The sequence below is a fragment of the Pleurodeles waltl genome, chromosome 1_1, assembly GCF_031143425.1.
Source record: "Pleurodeles waltl isolate 20211129_DDA chromosome 1_1, aPleWal1.hap1.20221129, whole genome shotgun sequence".
Lineage (NCBI taxonomy): Eukaryota > Metazoa > Chordata > Amphibia > Caudata > Salamandridae > Pleurodeles > Pleurodeles waltl.
In genome coordinates, this window is record NC_090436.1 from 548,642,769 (window position 1) to 548,665,773 (window position 23,005).

Genomic DNA, 23,005 nt, shown 5'->3' on the forward strand with positions numbered 1-23,005 from the left:
TACCTGGGGCCTACCTTAAAGGTGTCTTACATGTAAGAAAAGGGAAGGTTTAACCCTGTCAAGTGGGTACACTTGCCAAGTCGAATTTACAGTTAAAACTGCACACACAGACACTGCAATGGCAGGTTCGGAACATGATTACAGAGCTACTTATGTGGGTTGCACAACCAGTGCTGCAGGCCCACTAGCAGCATTTGATTTACAGGCCCTGGGCACCTCTAGTGCACTGTACTAGGGACTTACTGATAAATCAAATATGCCAATCATGGATAAGCCAGTTACATTTTGTAAAGGAGCAATTGCACTTTAGCACTGGTTAGCAGTGGGAAAGTGCCCAGAGTAACAAAAACAGCAAAATCAGAGTCCAGCACACATCAACAACCTGGGAAACAGAAGCAAAAAGTTAAGGGAGACCATGCCAAGAAAGAAAAGTCTAACAGTTAACCAGCTGGACTAACCAGTCAGATGCACCCAGGGGCCTGTGCTAAACTTATTTTCAAGGTGACAGAATCCTAGGGGAGGAGCTGGACGGGGGGAGTGGTCACTCCCCTCTTGTTTGTGTGGTTTCGCGCCATAGCGGGAACTGGGGGCTCCTGCACTGGAGTAAACCAGTTTATGCAAGGAGGGCACCAAATGTACCCTTCAAAGCTGTCTGGTGGCGCTCAGAGGCACCCCCACCCCAGCCCAGAGACAACTATTACTAAAGGAGAGGTGGTAGCACTTCTCCTCTACAGGAAATCCTTTATTCTGCCTTCCCCTGCTCAAGTTAGGCTCAGCAGCAGGAGGGCAGAACAGTGCCTGGGGTCGGCAGCAGCATGGGCTGGCATGCAGACCCTGCAAGGCTGTTCAGGCAGACATGGGGGATCCCCTAGGGAACTCCCAGAGTACATGGAATCATGCAACTAGCACTGGAATCGGTGTAGTTGCATGATTGCAACATGTTTGATACCAAACATGACGGTTCGGTGAAGCCATTAAGTAGTTGGACATCTTGTGTTGACCAATGTCCACTACATACCTTAAGATGGCTTCCCCACACTTACAAAACCCAGAAAATGGAGTCTGGGGTTTGAAGGGCCACCTCTGCTAATGTAGGGGTGCCCTCGCAATTAGAACCATGCACCCTGCCCTTGGGTTGAAGGGCCTACCTTACGGGTGACTTACTAGGTCAGAGTGAAGTGACTGAAATATAAGGTAAACCTTATATCTGGGGTGAAAGGTGCACACACCATTTCACACAGGCTGCAATAACAGGCCTGTAGTCACAGTTTGCATAGGGCCCATAAGTGGCACAATATATGCTGCAGCCCATGGGGAACCCCTGGTGTACCAATGCCTTAGGTACCCAAGTACCATATACTAGGGACTTACATGGATGCACCAGTATGCCAACTGTGAGGTGTAAAAGTTACTTACCAACTAAATGTAGTTAACAGAACACTGACAGGGGTCCTGGGTAGCAGGCTCCCAGTGTACTACAGTCTAAATATACTGACACCAGGCGAAAAGTGGGGGAAACTATGTCAGAAAGGTGCTACTTTCCTACACCCTACACCACCTGAAGGAGAGGAATCTATACCCCAAGTGTCGAGGACACCTCCCTCTAGTGAGAGTGGCAAAGGTTCCTCAAAGTCCAGAGATGGAAGCTCTGAAAATAATGCTCTCTTGGAGAGACTTGTTAAGAGACTGGGCCTGGAAAACAGGGTCTCAGCTATAGAAAGGGAAATAATAGAAATTAGTTTAGCACCCATGAATGGTGGCAACAGTATCATAACTTGGGACAGAGTAGAGCACTGTGACCCTAAAATCTCCAGAGGGATTGCCCCCAAATATGAGGAAGGTGATGATATCACTAAGTGGTACACATTCTATGAAAGGGCCTGTGATTGCCGAAGACTTGACAAACACTACTTTGGGTACTGTTGAGGAAAGTGTAGGGATAGACTCTTCACACTGAATGAGGCAGATGCAACATCCTATGATCTCATGAAGGCTACCCTGATGAAGGGATCTGGGTTGACCACTGAAGTATATAGAATAAGGTTCAGGAAGACTCACAAAACTCCAAGTGAGTCCTGGGGTGATTTTGTGGACTTTTCAGTGAAAACATTAGGTGGATGGTTAAAGAAAAGTCGGGTGCAAGATAATGATGGGCTTTATAATTTGATTATGAAGGAACACCTATTAAGTAACTGTACTTCTGAGAAGTTGCATCAATACCTAGTCTACCTGGGGCCAGTCTCTCCCCAAGACCTGGGGAGGAAGGGTGATTATTGGGTTAGAACTGGGGTGTCCAAGTCAAGACAGGAAGAGGGTGACTACAAGAAAGAGTCAGGGAATCCCCCCGTCCCAAGAGAAAAAGGTGGACAATCCTAGAAATAAAGAAAAGGCATCCTCAGTAGGCCTTCAAAAATCTGTTCAGGAGGGTGGGTCTCAAGACACCTCACAAAACAAAAATGGGTACCAGGGTAAAAACTGGAATGCCACTAAGGCATGGTGCTCTGCCTAAGCAGACAGGGCACCGAACATAGGACACTGCCTGTCCTAAAAACAAAGCCACTAGCAAACCCCTAGGGTTACCAGTGTAGCCATAGGGGATGATTCCTCAGATGAAGAGTTCCTCTTAGCTTTTAAGTAGAAGGTGGGGCAACAGAGGTTGGTCAAAGCCCAAAAAAGGAGCTGGACAGTGCCAGCCCTCTTCCAAGGATTCTGGAGATGCTGCCCATGCAGGGTGTTCAAGTAAGCCCCAGAAGAAAAAGAAAGGAAAGAAGTGTAAGAAGGGTGGGCAACGTTTAGCCAAGGTTTCAGTAAGCCAAGGAGATTCTGCTCCAGTGAGGAAGAACTCCAAAGTTGGCACTGGTGAAGCTGGCCTGACCCACAAGAAGTCCTGACTAGTCAGACAACTTTTAAGCTTGAGTTGGTGGCACCTCAGAAAAGAGAGTGGAAGAAGGGTGTTTGCTACAGGATGTAGTAATCTCCCACTCTAAAACAGCAGAGAGGCATGCTGAACCTAAAGAAGCTGGTAACTTGGCCCTCCAACTGTCAGTGAAGAGCCAAAGATGTGGTTCTGGGTACTGGCAGCTGTCAGTGGCCTCTGTTGGGTGTTAGTCTTTATGGCTGCACTATCCTTGGCATAGTGGTCCAACCACATGTCAAATAGCAAGCTACGCCCCGAACGGTCTTGGTGGGGTTACCCCATTTGTGGGTAACCTCTTTGAGTAAGCTGGGGTTGCCATGGGTAAGATATGGTTAGCAGAGGTGGACATCCCTCATCCCAAGAGAAAGGAAAACGCAAAAGAAGAACATGCTAAATGGGGCCCTAACACTGTTGAAGTAGGTTAGCTTCCCAAAGGGAATGACCTGGACAGTAGGATGTGAGGCATAGTAGGCGCAGAAAATATGCAGCCTGCTCCCTTACTCTTCCTCGCCTGACAAATAATGAAGACTTGTAAGGAAATGCCTCCTTGGCATGGTTACCCCCTGCATTTTTGCCTTTTGCTGATGCCAGTTATGATTGAAAGTGTGCTGGGACCCTGCTAACCAGGCCCCAGCACCAGTGTTCTTTCCTAAACTGTACCTTTGTTCCCACAATTGGCACAGCCCTGACACCCAGATAAGTCCCATGTAAATGGTACCCCTGGTACCAAGGGCCCTGATGACAGAGACAGTCTCTAAGGGCTGCAGCATGTATTATGCCACCCTAGGGACCCCTAGTACATGCACACTGCCTCACAGCTTGTGTGTGCTGGTGGAGAGAAAATGATTAAGTCGACATGGCACTCCCCTCAGAATGCCATGCCCACCTCACACTGCCTGTGGCACAGGTAAGTCACCCCTCTAGCAGGCCTTACAGCCCTAAGGCAGGGTGCCCTATACCACAGGTGAGGGCATATGTGCATGAGCACTAAGCCCTTAGAGTGTCTAAGCAAAACCTTAGACATTGTAAGTGCAGGGTAGCCATAAAGAGTATGGGAGTTTGTCAAATACGAACTCCACAGTTCCATAATGGCTACACTGAAATCTGGGAAGTTTGGTATCAAACTTCTCAGCACAATAAATGCACACTGATTGTGGGATTTATTGTAAAATGCACCCAGAGGGCATCTTAGAGATGCCCCTTGAATACCAGTCCGACCCCGAGTGCTAGGCTGACCAGTTTCTGCCAGCCTGCCACAACCAGACATGTTGCTGGCCACATGGGGAGAGTGCCTTTGTCACTCTGTGGCCAGGAACAAAGCCTGTACTGGGTGGAGGTGCTTCATACCTCCCCCTGCAGGAACTGTAACACCTGGCGGTGAGCCTCAAAGGCTCATGCCTTTTGTTACAGCACTCCAGGGCATCCCAGCTAGTGGAGATGCCTGCCCCTCCGGCCACTGCCCCCACTTTTGGCAGCAAGGCTGGAGGAGATAATGAGAAAAACAAGTAGGAGTCACCCACCAGTCAGGACTGCCCCAAGGTGTCCTGAGCTGAGGTGACTCCTGCCTATGGAAATCTTCCATCTTGAGATTGGAGGATTCTACCAATAGGATTAGGGATGTGCCCCCCTACCCTCAGGGAGGGGGCACAAAGAGGGTGTAGCCACCCTCCAGAACAGTAGCCAATGGCTACTGACCTCCTGACCTAAAAACACCCCTAAATCTAGTATTTAGGGGCACCCCAGAACCCAGGAAATCAGATTCCTGTAACCTACAACAACAAGAAGGACTGCTGACCTGAAAGCCCCGCAGACACAACTGCTTTGGCCCCAGCCCTACCGGCCTGTCCCCAGACTCAAAGAAACTGCACAGCGACACATCCGACAGGGACCAGCGACCTCTGAAGCCTCAGAGGACTTCCCTGAAATCCGAAGGACCAAGAAACTCCAGAGAACAGCGGCACTGTTCACAAACAGCAACAACTTTGCAACTTTCTTGCAACTTTTAAAGACCTCACTCTTCCCACCGGAAGCGCGAGACGTCACCCTCTGCACCAGACGCCTACGGCTCGAGCTCCAGAAAACCAACACTACAGGGAGGACTCCCAGGTGACTGCGACCTCATGAATAACCAGAGATGACCCCCCTAGACCTCCACAGCGACGCATGCAGAGAGAATCCAGAGGCTCCCCCTGACCGCGACTGCCTATAACAAGGAACCCAACGCCTGGACCAAGCACTGCACCCACAGCCCCCAGGACCAGAAGGAACCGAACTCCAGTGCAAGAGTGACCCTCAGGCGACCCTCTGCCTAGCCCAGCCAGTGGCTGGTCCGAGAAGCCCCCCTGTGCCCTGCCTGCACCGCTAGAGTGACCCCCGGGTCCCTCCATTGATTTCAATTACAAACCTGACGCCTGCTTTGCACACTGCACCCGGCCGCCCCTGTGCCTCTGAGGGTGTGTTTTGTGTGCCTACTTGTGTCTCTCCCAGTGCTCTACAAAACCCCCTGGTCGGCCCTCAGAAGACGCAGGTACTTACCTTCTGGCAGACTGGAACCAGAGCACCCCTGTTCTCCATAGGCGCCTAAGTGTTTTGGGCCCTCCTTTGACCTCTGCACCTGACCGGCCCTGTGTTGCTGGTGTGGTGACTTTGGGGTTGCCTTGAACCCCCAAAGGTGGGCTGCCTATGTCCAGGAACTTTAACTTCTAAGTGCCTAGCTTACCTGAAAAACTAATCATTACTTACCTCCCCCAGGAACTGTTGATTTTTGCACGGTGTCCACTTTTAAAATAGCTTATTGCCATTTTAACTAAAACTGTGTATGTTATTGCTCTAAATCAAATTTTCTAACTTACCTGTGTGGAGTACCTTGCATTTTATGTATTTACTTCAAATCTTGAACTTGTGGTTCTAAAATAAATTAAGAAAATATATTTGTCAATATAAAAAAAACTATTGGCCTGGAGTTAAGTCTCTGAGTGTGTGTTCTTCATTTATTGCCTGTGTGTGTACAACAAATGCTTAAAACTACCCTCTGATAAGCCTACTGCTCGCACACACTACCAAAAAATAGAGCATTAGTCCTATCTATTTTTGCCTCTATTCATTTTAAAGCACTATATAGGGAGCTAGCTTCCTATACTTCTGTAACCGTGACACCGGGTGACTGGTAGTCCAGTGGTGACTGAACTTCTGCCAGTCTGGAGAGAACTTCGTATGACTTCGACCCTGTGATCAAGACTGCCTCACCCAGCTCAGAGATTGAGGAGTAGTTGTAGCAAGACCCACATTGACCGCACTGCATCCATAGCATCCTTGGAACATCTTGAGCATCCTTCATCCCTAGCATCAGGACCACTCCATAGGAATCCAATACAGCACGGATAAAGTGCCTGGCACTGTTTGAAGACTGCTTCTTCTGTGGAGGTAACTATTTCTAAGGGCCTTGATGGCTCCCCTGACTAAATTCCTGCCATAGTTGGTCACATCAAGTGAAGTAGCTAATCTTCAAAAGTCAGTTTCCTCTTGTTGTGAGGAAGTGTCTCCTGCACCTTTGGTGGAGGCTTTGCAGTAATTTTCCCAGTCCAACTACTTCTGAAGGTGTTGCAGAATCGGCAGCTCCTGATCCTTGGAGTATGCAGAGGATGCCGACCGGATACTGAAGGGTGTTTCAGCTTCAAGGCTCTTTTCAATGCCGACCGTTGTTTTGACTCGGAGGAGCCCGCAGGGCTGGTGTCTATACCACAGGTAATAACGAGGGAGCTATTAGCATCAAAGTGGGCCAGGTCTTGGGCAGTTTGCTTGGCACAAAGTCAGAGCTGGCTTAGAGGCCTTAGGTTGCTGGCAGACATGGCTAGGAGGAAGTAGCAGCTCCAACGGCCGTTTCCCCGAGTGTGGGTTCGACGTCCATCCCACAGAGGGGTTTAAAGGGACTTATTGGTAAGGACTAATACTCACTGTTGTCCTCTTCTGACCATGACCCGGTGTGGGCTGCGGATTTGTAACCAGAGTCCAAGGGTGAAACGGGATACAGGCTGAAGGCCGCAATTTGTTCGACCTCAGACTCTCCTTCTTCTTTTATGTCTTCCCCCGAAGATGGCACGGGTACTGTTGGTTTGGTGCTGTTCCATGGCGCATCGAACAAGCTGAAAATCACAATTCCAGATGGTCTTTTTTTCACTGTGCTCGCATGAGACCAACAGAACAGAAAAGAGTGGGGAGTTGATGAACCTGAAGATGTGCATCCAATGGATGGACCACGACGGAGATGCTGAAAATTGGATGCAAAGGACTGATGAGGCTAAGAGGAGAAGAGACTCTAGAAGCACCGATGAAGTGCACCACGCACCGCTGACTCAGAGCCCTGGCGAAGCACGTCTGACCCAGATGGTGGAAGAAAACAATCTAACTATTGAGTCAATGCTTATGTGCATTATCAGTCGTAGGAGGACAGGAAGAGTCACTACACCTCGTGACTCAAAAGATTTCTTCAAAGAAAAACAAATTGTACACATCCGAGCCCAACACACTAGATCGCAGAACTATGCTGAACATGTGAATCTGCTGCTACACATGCTACCACCGTTATATAACAAGGGCATGAATGTGGAGCTTGTTGATAGGTCTACAAATCTAACTATATTCTATACAATGCAGAAGAAAGCAATTAACTGAGGTGTGAATTAGTTATTGATTATATATTTTGCATTGAGGGATAAGATATACACTTAAATAGGCCTAATTGTTTTTATGTTAAAGAAGTGTTTAAGTGCTGAAAGACCTAGACTGATGGCTTCGTAAAGGTTTGTTTTTATAACATGAAAGAACGTTTTAAGTGAGTTATTTATTGTGTAAGATTGTATGCATGGTATCCAAGAGGATTTCATATTGCACAATTGACAATTATTTGATATAAAGTGCTATACAAAAGCTAAATAAATAAAACAAAAACTTTGCTGCATTATTTAAATTATATCAAATTGTTTTAAACCTATACTTTTTCTCACAAAAATAAATCTATGTTTTACTTACTTTCTCCATTGTTTAATATGTTCAGGGTTAGAGTACTCTTTCAGGCATTCTGTTATATGATCACCAATCTTAATCAAGCACTGCCGAGTGTGCTCCAGTTGTTCTCTCTCGGACAGACCTTTCTCTGGTCGATCCAATTGTTTCAGTGCTGCCTTAACAGGCCTCATTCTCTCTTTACACTATGAAATTAATCAAAAAACACATTTAAATGTAAGAAAAACATCTATGATCAAAGTACATTCTATTCTTGTTATGATACATGCACAGGGATATGAAAGGGGTTTAAGGCTGAAAGAAAGCTGACAGAACAAGTTCATTACATTTGGTAATATTCTTTCTGGTGTATAGAACTACCTCACCCCTTGAATCTCCTCCAGGTACCAGACTGGACCCAGGAAGAATAAGTAGCTTTCCTGATCCAAAAGATGGCGCCTTGACTCTAGGATCCACCCAGGTGAAATTGAAGAACGGTATATTACTACAGAGCACTGACATCAGTTCCCCGTCCTTTTTCCACAATTGAAAGAAACTGAAGTGCACCAACAGTAACATTGGATCAGTATATGAAAATATGTGCAACACAAAAAGATGATGGATGGAGTGCTGAACACTAAAACATTCACCCCCAGTCACAGGTCTGGGTTTCAGAATAGGGACAACTTTCTGGGACTGAGGACTACGAGCCTCTACGATCTCACAGATCTTAATATCAAAGTAATTGGCAAGATCATCACAGAGTTTCTGTGAAGGGAGAACTTCCTGTTTAGCACACTTGGGGTGGATTAAACCCCGAAAAATCTCGAACACCTTCTTTGAACTGTTAGTAGAGGAGAGAATGGTACTGGCAAAGTATTCTGCTTTAGCTCTCCTAACCTCAAATTTATACTCCCAGAGAGCTTTTTTTAAAACATTTCTTCTCGCCTTCTCTATACTCCCTAAGTCAGTTACGTTCAAGTTATCGACAAATGCCTTTTAAAGTTTTTAACAAATCATAATACCAGGGAGACCAGGGTTTACCATGGCATTTCATACTCTTGGCCGGGATGATTCTATCAAGTGTCTCAAGAGATTTCCTGATAATAGGCTATGCAATTGGTTTCTGTTGGCTTTCCAGGATCAAAGGCTTTTGAAAAATCAATGTCAATAAGATTTGCTTTCACATCATCAGAGAGGCTTGTAAAGCACATCCAGGCATCACGACGGATGGTAATAAAAGAGCCTAGGGGTTGTGTCGTCAAATTCAGTATGTCCAAACCACAGCGTAGGACTTGCTTGGTTACATCTTTCCTGTTGCACACAACATCTGCAAAATGGTCACAAAGGTGGTCAAGAAGTTTCCCAACGACCAATCGTGCAATTTCCCACAATTAATGTGAATAACTGTCTAGAAGGCAAATTGTGTTACTAAAGCAAAGGGCAAGGTTCTCAGAGGAGACCTTCCTCCCTACCACCTCAATCATTTTTGACTCATGGGCCATCAAACATTTCAGGGTGCCCAGGGGCTAAGCGACGGCAGTAGTTCATCAAAGGAGCATAAGCAGGTGTGTTCCATGTGACTCAGATAGGGTTCATCAATGCACAGTTGAAGGGGAGAAATGCTCCACAATGGAGGAGACTAACTGACTAATGTTTATGATATTAGGCACGTTCTCCACCACAGACAAGGGTAATAGGTAAAACAAAAACTTCTACAGCAAAATAGCCAAGAAAGAAAACAATTTTCTCAGAGTTCCTAAGAATACTCAAGATCCACCTCAAGGGAGGTATCCAGGGCACTTGTGTTCTGTACGGCAAAGTGTCACCATTATCCAATGCGGGGGGGAGTGGGGGGTGGGGGGTGGTGGTGGCGGGAGCTTGCCAACCTCACTGCTATCATCAACATCAAGATTCCCCTTGGAGGGAAGATAGTGGCAAAAGTAGATAATTCTAATTCCCTATTTTGTGGTAGTGTGGTCGAGCAGTAGGCTTATCAGAGGGTAGTGTTAAGCATTTGTTGTACACACACAGGCAATAAATAAGGAACTCACACACTCAAAGACTTACTCGAGGCCAATAGGTTTTTATATTGAAACATTTATTTTCTTAGTTTATTTTAAGAACCACAGGTTCAAGATTTACATTAAATACTTTAAATGCAAGATACTTCACTTAGATACTTTAGGAACTTTGAATAAAAGCAATACTATATACAATCTTTGTAAAAATGGCAATAAGCTATTTTCAAAGTGGACACAGTGCAAAAATCAACAGTTCCTGGGGGAGGTAGGTAAAGGTTAGATTAGGAGGTAAGTAAAACACTTACAAGTCTCAGTTCTGGGGCGTAGGCAGCCCACTGTTGGGGGTTCAAGGCAAACCCAAAGTTACCACACCAGCAGTTCAGGGCCGGTCAGGTGCAGAGGTCAAAGAGGTGGCCAAAACACATAGGCGCCAATGGAGAACAGGGGGGCTCCGGTTCCAGTCTGCCAGCAGATAAGTACCTGCATCCTCGGGGGCAGACCAGGGGGGTTTTGTAGAGCACTGGGGGGCACGAGTAGGCACACAAAACACACCCTCAGCGGCACAGGGGCAGCCGGTTGTAGTGTGCAAAGTAGGCGTCGGGTTTCAGGTAGGAAACAATGGAGGGACCCGGGGGTCACTCTAGCGGTGCAGGCAGGCACAGGGGGGGCTTCTCAGGACAGCCACCACCTGCACAAGGCAGAGGGTCGCCTGGGGGTCACTTCTGTGCTGAGGTTCAGTTCCTTCAGGTCCTGGGGGGTGCGGGTGCAGTGTGGGTTCCGGGCGTCGGGTCCCTTGTTACAGGCAGTTGCAGTCAGTGGGAGCCTCTGGATTCTCTCTGCAGGCGTCGCTGTGGGAGCTCAGGGGGGTCGTCTCTGGTTACTCACAGCCTCGCAGTCGCCGGGGAGTCCTCCCTGAGGTGTTGGTTCTCTGAATCTCGAGCCAGGGGCGTCGGTTACAGAGTGTAGAGTCTCACGCTTCCGGCGGGAAACGTGCAGTCTTTGGGGGTTGCTTCTTTGTTGCAAAGAAGTAGCTGGTTTTGAACAGGGTGGCTGTTCACGGGAGTTTCTTGGTCCTTTAGTCCAGGGCAGTCCACTGAGGCTTCAGAGGTCGCTGGTCCCTGTCGGATGCGTCGCTGGCTGCAGGTTTTGAAGTTGGAGACAGGCCGGTAGGGCTGGGGCCAAAAAAGTTGTCGTCTTCCTCCTTCTCTGCAGGCTTGTAGGTCTGCAGTCCTTTCTTCAGGTTGCAGGAATCTGATTTCCTGTGATCTGGGGAGCCCCTAAATACTGAATTTAGGGGTGTGTTTAGGTCTGGAAGAGCAGTAGCCAATGGCTACTGTCCTTGAGGGTGGCTACACCCTCTTTGTGCCTCCTCCCTGTGGGGAAGGGGGCACATCCCTAATCCTATTGGGGGAATCCACCAAAACCAAGATGGAGGATTTGTAAAGGCAGGGTTCATCTCAGCTCAGGGCACCTTAGGGGCTGTCCTGACTGGTGGGTGACTCCTCCTTGTTTTTCTCATTATCTCCCCTGGACTTGCCGCCAAAAGTGGGGGCTGTGTCCAGGGGGTGGGCATCTCCACTAGCTGGAGTGCCCTGGGGCATTGTAACATGAAGCCTGCGCCTTTGAGGCTCACTGCTAGGTGTTACAGTTCCTGCAGGGGGGAGGTGTGAAGCACCTCCACCCAGTGCAGGCTTTGTTTCTGGCCTCAGAGAGCACAAAGGCTCTCACCCCAGGGGGTCAGAAACTCGTCTCTCAGCAGCAGGCTGGCACAGACCAGTCAGTCCTGCACTGAAGGATTGGGTAAAATACAGGGGGCATCTCTAAGATGCCCTCTGTGTGCATTTTAAAAAAATCCAACACTGGCATCAGTGTGGGTGTATTATTCTGAGAAGTTTGATACCAAACTTCCCAGTATTCAGTGTAGCCATTATGGAGCTGTGGAGTTAGTTTTTGACAAACTCCCAGACCATTTAATTAATATGGCCACACTGTACTTACAATGTCTAGATATGGACTTAGACACTGTAGGGGCATAGCAGGGTCTCAGCACACTTTTCAGTCAAGTCAGCATCAGTATCAGGCAAAAAGTAGGGGGTAACTGCAACAGGGAGCCATTTTCCTACAGCAGGTGAATGGGGCTTGATGACAGCCAAAAATCTCTCCAAAAATTTCAAAATATTTAGAATGAGGAAAAGGCCAGTAAGGAGACTCTTTGTCTATCAATTGCTGTGCTTCCCATGTGGATTTGCCAAAAATGACTTTTGTCTTCAGAACATTTCCAATAATTTGTAACAGATCCAAAAACAGTACTGCCCATCCTGCATCACAGCTGGGTGTGTAGTAGCTCCTACTCCTTCAGGACTCCACTGTGACTCTTGGACTTGGTCCCCTCTCTTCACAGGTCTTCTTACTTCAAGAATCCACAGCTGGTTTTCTTGTAATCTTCTCTGGATGTCTTCCTTTTCTTCTTTTCCACCTTTTGGGTGGTTTGTGGAAAATCCAGTGTTTTACTCCTGCAATCCTGGTCGCTGGGGGGTACTGTGCTACTTACCTCTGTGGTTTTCTAGCACTCCCAGCTCCCCTCCACACATTTTACTTACCAAGGAGGGGCACCTTTTTCGCATTCCATTTTTTTGTATATAGTTTGTGCTCCCCCTACGGTCACTATTGGTTATTACTATTTGCACTGTTTTCTAACTTTTTTCTAAGCCTATTTCTGAGTACTAGTGTACATGTTTAGTGTATTACTTTCCTCCTAAGGGTGGGTTACCTGTGTAGTATTTTGTAGTGATCTGTTCCAAAAAATTTATACAACTGAGTGTTTTCTTTCATGTGTTTAAGTGCTGTGTGACTACAGTGGTATTGCACGAGCTTTGCATGTCTCCTAGATAAGCCTTGGCTGCTCATCCACAGCTACCTCCTGAGAGCCTGGCTTATGGACACTGCCTATACTTCACTAAGAGGGGATACCTGGACCTGGTATAAGGTGTAAGTACCTTAGGTACCCACCACACACCAGGCCAGCTTTCTACAGCTGTGTATTACGTTTTTGGAATCCTTGTGGGCTTTGGGGGGGGGGCAGGGGGATATATATATATATATATATATATATATATATATATATATATATATATATATATGGAAAATGTCACTTACCCAGTGTACATCTGTTCGTGGCATGAGACGCTGCAGATTCACATGCTGTGCATATCCCACCAATCTACTGTTGGGCTCGGAGTGTTACAAGTTGTTTTTCTTCGAAGAAGTCTTTTCGAGTCACGAGATCGAGGGACTCCTCCCATTTCGACTCCATTGCGCATGGGCGTCGACTCCATCTTAGATTGTTTTCTCCGCAGAGGGTGAGGTAGGAGTTGTGTATATAGTAATAATGCCCATGCAATGGAGTAAGTATGTATGTACATAATGTGACTAAAAGTGTTATATTTACAAATTTTCAAATGTACAAGTTTATTTTCATCAACTTATAACGGCTACAGGCTCCCGGGGAGGTGGGAGGGCGCATGTGAATCTGCAGCGTCTCATGCCACGAACAGATGTACACTGGGTAATGAAAATGTCACTTACCCAGTGTACATCTGTTCGTGGCATCAGTCGCTGAGATTCACATGGTATGCATGAGCTCGCCATCTGGTGTTGGGTCGGAGTGTTACAAGTTGTTTTTCTTCGAAGAAGTGTTTTCGAGTCACGGGACCGAGTGACTCCTCCTTCTGTGCTCATTGCGCATGGGCGTCGACTCCATCTTCGATTGTTTTCCCCGCAGAGGGTGAGGTAGGAGTTGTACTATAGTAATAGTGCCCACGCAATGAAAAATGTAAGTATGTACCTATTAAAGGATTAAATAATATATACAAATGTACAAAATTGAAGGTAACTTCTGAACTGCTACAGGCTTCCGGGGAGGTGGGTGGGTCCATGTGAATCTCAGCGACTGATGCCACGAACAGATGTACACTGGGTAAGTGACATTTTCAGTTCGATGGCATCTGTCGCTGTAGATACACATGGTATGCATAGACTAGTAAGCAGTTAGTTCCCCATAAGCGGTGGTTTAGCCTGTAGGAGTAGAAGTTGTCTGAAATAGAGTTCTTAATACAGCTTGACCTACTGTAGCTTGTTGTGCGGATAGCACATCTATACAGTAGTGATTGGTGAATGTGTGAGGCGTAGTCCAAGTGGCTGCCTTACATATTTCCTGCATTGGGATGTTTCCTAAAAAGGCCATTGAAGCACCTTTTTTCCTTGTTGAATGTGCCCTGGGAGTAATGGGCAGTTGTCTTTTTGCTTTAAGGTAGCAGATTTGGATGCATTTAACTATCCATCTGGCTATACCTTGTTTTGATATTGGGTTACCTGCATGAGGTTTTTGGAATGCAATAAATAGCTGTTTAGTCTTTCTGATGTTTTTTGTTCTGTCAATGTAGTACATTAATGCTCTTTTGACATCTAATGTATGTAGTGCTCTTTCAGCCACAGAATCTGGCTGTGGGAAAAAAACTGGTAGTTCTACCGTTTGATTTAGATGGAATGGTGAAATAACTTTTGGTAAAAATTTTGGATTGGGTCGTAGGACGACCTTATTTTTATGTATTTGTATAAAAGGCTCTTGTGTTGTGAACGCTTGAATTTCACTTACTCTTCTTAGAGATGTAATGGCGATGAGAAAGGCAACTTTCCAGGTTAGGAATTGTATTCCGCAAGAGTGCATGGGTTCGAAAGGTGGGCCCATGAGTCTTGTTAGAACCACGTTTAGGTTCCATGAAGGAACAGGTGGTGTTCTTGGTGGTATAATTCTTTTAAGCCCTTCTATGAATGCTTTGATAACTGGTATCCTATACAAGGAAGTTGAATAGGTAGTTTGCAGGTATGCAGATATTGCTGCAAGGTGTATTTTAATAGAAGAGAAGGCTAGCTTTGCTTTTTGTAAATGGAGCAAGTAATTTACTATATGTTTTGGAGTTGCGCATGGGCGTCGACTCCATCTTCGATTGTTTTCTTTCCGCGATCGGGTTCGGACGTGTTCCTGTCGCTCCGGGTTTCGGAACGGAAAGATAGCTGAAAACGGAAGATTTGACGGTATCGTTGCGATCCGGTTCGAGATAGACACATACGACGACGCATTGAACATCGAAGCGCTTCGGTGCCCTTCGGGGTAGATTTCGGCACACCGTCGGGGCCTAGTCGGCCCGACCGCGTGGAGAACAACGCCGATGGAACGGACCCCGTTTCGATTCTGCCCCGAATGCCACAACAAATATCCTTATACGGACCAACACTCGGTCTGTAACCTGTGCCTGTCACCCGAGCACAGCGAAGAATCCTGTGAGGCCTGTCGGGCGTTCCGGTCCCGAAAAACTCTGCGCGACCGTCGAGCGAGAAGACTGCAGATGGCGTCCACGCCAAAAGAGCGTCGACAGTTCGAGACAGAAGAGAAACAGGAGGAATCCTTTTCCATCCAGGATTCAGACTCCGACGAACTAGACTCTACAAAAACTGTGAGTAAGACGTCGAGATCAGAACTTAAAAAAGGAAAGAAGGCCCAGGGGACGCCACTGCCAACCGGCCATGGCTCCACCCAAATTCTCTGTGACCAACAATCGGCACCGAAAAAGGCCCATTCAGTGTCGAGATCGTCCGACTTCGGTCGAGACACCGGCACGCAGCCTCCTCGGGACCGAGAGAGTGCTAAACAGAAGCATCGACACCGAGAGTTCGGTGTCGACACGGATCGACACCGAGACAGTGGCGCCGAAGACCTTAGAGGCCAAGAATTTTCGGCACAGAAAAAGAGGAAGGTTACCTCGGAGCCGAAAAAACCATCAACAGGGTTTTCGGAGCCCAAACAAGCGACATCAGACCCTGTTTCAGGCTCCTATACTGAAGAGCATTCTATGTCTTCACAAATGAAGAAACATAGATTTGAACAAGAACTGCAATCCACTGACGTGGATCACACGCAAAAGCGTATCTTTATTCAGCAGGGGACTGGGAAGATCAGTACCCTTCCACCTGTCAAACGAAAGAGAACGCTTCAGTTTACTCCTCAGCAACAAACAGCACAAAAGGTAACACCTCCTCCCTCGCCTCCACCTGTAACTCCGGTTTCGCCAACTTACACCCCGTCACAATCGCCAGCTCACACCGCCATGAGCCACGATGACCAAGATCAGGATGCGTGGGACTTGTACGACGCACCAGTGTCTGATAACAGCCCAGACACATACCCAACTAGGCCATCACCACCGGAAGACAGCACAGCCTATTCACAGGTGGTGGCTAGAGCAGCACTATTCCATAATGTGGAACTACACTCGGAACAAGTAGAGGATGATTTTTTATTTAACACCCTCTCTTCAACCCACAGCTCCTACCAAAGCCTGCCAATGCTCCCAGGCATGCTACGCCATGCAAAGGACATTTTCAAGGAGCCAGTTAAAAGTAGGGCAGTGACGCCTAGGGTGGACAAAATGTATAAGGCGCCTCCTACGGACCCTGTATTCATCACCTCTCAGCTGCCACCAGATTCTGTGGTGGTAGGGGCTGCCAGAAAACGGGCAAATTCACACACTTCTGGGGATGCACCTCCCCCAGATAAAGAAAGCAGGAAGTTCGATGCAGCCGGGAAGAGGGTTGCTGTCCAAGCAGCAAACCAGTGGCGCATCGCAAATTCACAAGCGCTGCTAGCACGATACGACAGAGCCCACTGGGATGAAATGCAGCATCTCATTGAACATCTCCCAAAAGATCTGCAAAAAAGAGCAAAACAGGTTGTTGAGGAGGGTCAAAACATTTCCAACAATCAAATACGCTCCTCCATGGCCGCAAGGACCATTAATACGTCGGTTACCATCCGTAGGCACGCATGGCTCAGAACGTCTGGATTCAAGCCAGAAATTCAGCAGGCAGTACTTAACATGCCAGTAAACGAAAAACTTCTGTTCGGTCCGGAGGTCGACACAGCCATAGAAAAGCTCAAGAAGGACACTGACACTGCCAAGGCCATGGGCGCACTCTACTCCCCGCAGAGCAGAGGATCTTATAACACCTTCCGCAAAACACCTTTTAGAGGAGGGTTTCGGGGTCAGGCCACACAAGTTAGCACCTCACAGTCCGCACCGTCCACCTACCAGGGACAGTACAGGGGAGGTTTTCGGGGCCAGTATAGAGGGGGGCAATTCCCTAGGAATAAAGGAAGATTTCAAAGCCCCAAAACCACTACCAACAAGCAGTGACTCACACGTCACTCACCCCTCCCACACAACACCAGTGGGGGGGAGGATACGTCAATATTACGAAGCATGGGACAAAATAACTACAGACACATGGGTCCTAGCAATTATCCAACATGGTTATTGCATAGAATTCCTGCAATTCCCTCCAGACATACCACCAAAATGACAAAATTTATCAAAACACCATTCACAGCTTCTAGAGATAGAAGTTCAAGCACTACTGCAAAAAGATGCAATAGAATTAGTACCAAGCACACAAATAAACACAGGAGTTTATTCACTGTACTTCTTGATACCAAAAAAGGACGAAACACTCAGACCAATTCTAGACCTCAGAGTAGTAAACACATTCATCAAATCAGACCACTTTCACATGGTCACACTACAAGAAGTGTTACCATTGCTCAAAAAACACAACTACATGACAACCCTAGACCTCAAAGACGCATATTTCCATATACCAATACATCAATCACACAGGAAATATCTAAGGTTTGTATTCAAAGGAATACATTACCAATTCAAAGTATTGCCTTTTGGTTTAACAACCGCTCCAAGAGTATTCACAAAATGCCTAGCAGTAGTCGCTGCACACATCAGAAGGCAGCAAATACATGTGTTCCCGTATCTAGACGACTGGCTAATCAAAACCAGTTCGCTCACACAATGCTCAAACCACACAAATCAAGTCATACAAACCCTCTACAAACTAGGGTTCACCGTCAACTTTGCAAAATCAAACATTCTGCCAAGCAAAGTACAGCAATATCTAGGAGCCATAATAGACACGACAAAAGGAGTAGCAACGCCAACTCCACAAAGGATCCACAATTTCAACAGAGTCATTCAACACATGTCTCCAAACCAAACAATACAAGCAAGAACAATACTACAGCTCCTAGGCATGATGTTCTCATGCATAGCCATTGTCCCAAACGCAAGACTGCACATGAGGCCCTTACAACAGTGCCTAGCCTCACAGTGGTCTCAAGCACAGGGTCACCTTCTAGATCTGGTGTTGCTAGACCGCCAAACTTACCTCTCGCTTCTATGGTGGAACAGTATAAATTTAAACATAGGGCGGCCTTTCCAAGACCCAGTGCCACAGTACGTAATAACAACAGATGCTTCCATGACAGGGTGGGGAGCACATCTCAGTGACATTTTCCGTTCAATGGCATGTGTAGCTGCAGATCCACATGCTGTGCATAGACTAGTAAGCAGTTATCTCCCCCAAAGCGGTGGTTTAGCCTGTAGGAGTTGAAGTTGTCTGAAATAATGTTCTTAGTACTGCTTGTCCTACTGTGGCTTGTTGTGTTGTTAACACATCCACGCAGTAATGTTTAGTAAATGTATGAGGCGTAGACCATGTGGCTGCCTTACATATTTCTGTCATTGGTATATTTCCTAGAAGGGCCATTGTGGAGCCTTTCTTTCTAGTGGAGTGTGCCTTCGGTGTAATAGGCAGTTCTCTTTTAGCTTTAACATAACAGGTTTGAATACATTTAACTATCCATCTGGCAATGCCTTGTTTGGATATTGGATTCCCTGTATGAGGTTTTTGGTAAGCTACAAACAATTGTTTTGTTTTGCGAAACTGTTTAGTTCTATCAATGTAGTACATTAGAGCTCTTTTTATGTCAAATGTATGTAATGCTCTTTCAGCTACAGAGTCTGGTTGTGGAAAAGACACTGGGATTTCCACAGTTTGGTTTAAGTGGAACGGTGATATAACTTTTGGCAACAATTTGGGATTTGTGCATAGAACCACTTTATGTTTGTGTATTTGTATAAAGGGTTCTTGTATGGTAAAGGCTTGTATTTCACTCACTCTTCTGAGGGATGTGATAGCTATTAGAAAGGCTACTTTCCAGGTTAAGTATTGCATTTCACAAGAGTGCATGGGTTCGAATGGTGGACCCATGAGTCGCGTTAATACAATATTGAGGTTCCATGAAGGAACTGGTGGTGTTCTTGGTGGAATGATCCTTTTTAGACCCTCCATAAATGCTTTTTATGACTGGGATTCTAAATAGTGAAGTTGAATGTGTAATTTGCAGATATGCTGAAATTGCTGTGAGATGTATTTTGATGGACGAAAAAGCTAAGTTAGATTTTTGTAAGTGTAGTAAGTAGCTTACAATGTCTCTTGCGGACGCGTGTAATGGTTGAATTTGATTATTTTGACAGTAATTAACAAATCGTTTCCATTTATTTGCGTAGCAATGTCTTGTAGTAGGTTTTCTAGCCTGTTTGATGACCTCCATACATGCTTGTGTAAGGTCTAGGTGTCCGAATTCTAAGACTTCAGGAGCCAAATTGCTAGATTGAGCGATGCTGGACTCGGGTGTCTGATCTGCTGTTTGTATTGAGTTAACAGATCTGGTCTGTTTGGTAGTTTGATATGAGGTACTACTGACAGGTCTATTAATGTTGTGTACCAAGGTTGTCGTGCCTAAGTTGGTGCTATTAGTATTAGTTTGAGTTTGTTTTGACTCAATTGGTTTACAAGATACGGAAGGAGTGGGAGAGGGGGAAAAGCGTAAGCAAATATCCCTGACCAACACATCCATAACGCATTGCCTTTGGAGTGAGGCTGTGGGTACCTGGATGCGAAGTTTTGGCATTTTGCGTTTTCTTTTGTTGCGAATAGGTCTATTTGCGGTGTTCCCCACTTTTGGAAGTAGGTTTGCAGTATCTGTGGATGAATCTCCCATTCGTGGATCTGTTGGTGATCTCGACTGAGATTGTCTGCCAATTGGTTTTGAATTCGTGGGATGTATTGCGCTATTAGGCGAATGTGATTGTGAATCGCCCAATGCCAAATCTTCTGTGCTAAGAGACACAGTTGTGATGAGTGCGTGCCTCCCTGTTTGTTTAAGTAATACATTGTTGTCATGTTGTTTGTTTTGACAAGAATGTGTTTGTGGGTTATTAGCGGTTGAAATGCTTTCAACGCTAGAAACACTGCTAGTAGTTGTAGCTGATTTATGTGAAGATGTTTCTGCTGAGTGTCCCATTGTCCCTGGATGCTGTGTTGGTTGAGATGTGCTCCCCACCCTACCATGGAAGCATCTGTTGTGATTACGTATTGAGGCACTGGGTCTTGGAAAGGCCGCCCTTGGTTTAAATGTACAGGATTCCACCATTGAAGCGAGGTGTGTGTTTGGTGGTCTATCAACCCTAGATCCTGAAATTGACCCTGTGTTTGTGTCCATTGTGTTGCTAGGCACTGTTGTAAGGGCCGCATGTGTAATCTTGCGTTTGGGACAATGGCTATGCATGAGGACATCATGCCTAGTAGTTTCATCACTAATTTTACCTGATACTTTTGGTTTGGGTGCATGCTTTGTATTACGTTTTGGAATGCTTGTACCCTTTGTGGACTTGGAGTGGCAATCCTTTTTTTTGTGTTGATTGTTGCTCCTAAGTATTGTTGTATTTGACAAGGCTGTAAGTGTGATTTTTGGTAGTTTAGTGAGAACCCTAGTTTGTGAAGGGTTTCTATGACGTATTTTGTGTGTTGAAGACACTGTTTCTGTGTGTTGGTTTTAATTAACCAATCGTCTAGATACGGGAATAAGTGTATGTGCTGTCTTCTGATATGTGCCGCTACTACTGCAAGGCATTTTGTAAATACCCTTGGTGCTGTTGTTATTCCGAATGGTAACACTTTGAACTGGTAATGTACTCCTTGGAATACGAACCTTAAGTATTTCCTGTGTGAAGGATGTATGGGTATATGGAAGTACGCATCTTTGAGATCTAATGTCGTCATGTAGTCTTGTTGTTTGAGCAAGGGGATTACGTCTTGAAGTGTTACCATGTGAAAGTGATCTGATTTGATGTAAAGATTTAGGCCCTCATTACGACTCCGGCGGGCGGCGGAGGCCTCCGCCAGAATTCCGCCCTCCGTAATACCGCTCCGCGGTCAGAAGACCGCGGAGGGTATTATGAGTTTTTCCCTGGGCTGGCGGGCGGTCTCCAAAAGACCGCCCGCCAGCCCAGGGAAAAACTCCCTTCCCACGAGGATGCCGGCTCGTAATAGAGCCGGCGGAGTGGGAAGGTGCGACGGGTGCTGTTGCACCCGTCGCGTATTTCACTGTCTGCAAGGCAGACAGTGAAATACATTTTGGGGCCCTCTTATGAGGGGCCCCTGCAGTGCCCATGCTGTTGGCATGGGCACTGCAGGGGCCCCGCGACTCCCCCTCCCGCCATCCGGTTCCCGGCGGGAGAACCGCCAGGAACTGGATGGCGGGAGGGGGAGTCGGAATCCCCAAACCGGCGCAGCAAGCTGCGCCGGCTTAGAGGATTCCTTGGGGGCAGCGGGAAACCGGCGGGAGACCGCCGGTTTCCCTTCTCTGACCGCGGCTAAGCCGCCACGGTCAGAATGCCCCGCGGGGCACCGCCGGCCTGTCGGTGGTGCCTCCGCGTCCAGCGGCCCTGGCGGTTACAAACCGCCAGGGTCGTAATGAGGGCCTTAGTGTTCTGAGATCTAATATAGGTCTTAGAGCTTTGTCCTTTTTGGGTATGAGAAAGTACAGGGAGTAAACCCCTGTCCCTTTTTGATGACTGGGTACTAGTTCTATTGCCTCTTTTTGTAACAACGCTTGAACTTCTATTTGTGATAGATCCATGTGTTGTTTGGACATGTGTGTTTTTGGCGGCACATTTGGTGGTAATTGTAGGAATTCTATGCAATAGCCATGTTGGATGATGGCTAGGACCCACGAGTCCGTTGTTATTTCCTCCCAATTGTGGTAAAAATCTGTTAGTCTCCCCCCCACTGGTGTTATGTGTTGGGGATTTGTGACAGTGAAGTCACTGTTTGTTTTGAGGGGTCTTGGGACTTTGGAACTTCCCTCTAGTCTTAGGGAACTGTCCCCCTCTGTATTGTCCCCGAAAGCCTCCTCTCTGATACTGGCTCTGGTATGTGGGCCTGGTTTGTGAAGTTGAGGGTTCTGTTGTTTGAGCCCGAAACACCCCTCTAAATTGTGTCTTCCTAAAAGTGCCTCTGCTCTGTGGGGAGTAGAGCACGCCCATGGCCTTGGCCGTATCTGTATCTTTTTTCAACTTCGATAGCAGTGTCCACTTCCGGCCCAAACAACTGCTGTCCATTAAAAGGCATATTAAGCACAGCCTGTTGGATTTCGGGCTTGAATCCTGAGGTGCGCAGCCATGCATGTCTCCGAATTGTTACCGCTGTATTTACAGTTCTTGCAGCTGTGTCTGCTGCGTCCATTGCTGAACGTATCTGGTTATTTGAGATACTTTGGCCTTCTTCTACCACCTGTTGTGCACGTTTTTGGAATTCTTTGGGCAGGTGTTCAATAAAGTGTTGCATTTCATCCCAGTGGGCTCTGTCATATCTTGACAGCAAAGCCTGTGAATTCGCAATGCGCCATTGATGGGCTGCTTGTGCTGCCACTCTCTTTCCCGCTGCGTCGAACTTGCGACTTTCTTTGTCGGGTGGTGGTGCATCTCCGGAGGTGTGTGAATTCGCCCTTTTACGTGCTGCGCCAACTACTACTGAGTCCGGTGTCAGTTGCTGCGTAGTTTACATAGGGTCTGTTGGTGGAGGCTTGTACTTTTTCTCCACCCTAGGAGTAATAGCCCTGTCTTTCACGGGTTCTTGAAATATTTCCTTTGCGTGTTTCAACATTCCCGGTAGCATTGGAAGACTCTGGTACTGACTATGTGTGGATGACAGAGTATTAAATAAAAAGTCGTCTTCGATAGGTTCAGCGTGCAGTGTCACATTGTGAAAAGCAGCTGCTCTGGACACCACCTGCGTGTAAGCAATACTGTCTTCA

The 23,005-nt window shown here is 46.8% G+C and overlaps 1 protein-coding gene across 3 annotated transcripts in view; it reads right to left on the reverse strand.

Annotated features, from left to right (window-relative positions):
- CHD1 (chromodomain helicase DNA binding protein 1) overlaps positions 1 to 23,005 on the reverse strand; it is a 1,172,453-nt gene that overhangs the window by 197,459 nt on the left and 951,989 nt on the right. For all 3 annotated transcript variants that reach the window (XM_069225994.1, XM_069225985.1, XM_069225977.1), the window contains exon 33: positions 7,946 to 8,124. In XM_069225994.1, the coding sequence (XP_069082095.1) occupies positions 7,946 to 8,124 (179 nt within the window). The remainder of the gene's footprint in view (positions 1 to 7,945; positions 8,125 to 23,005) is intronic.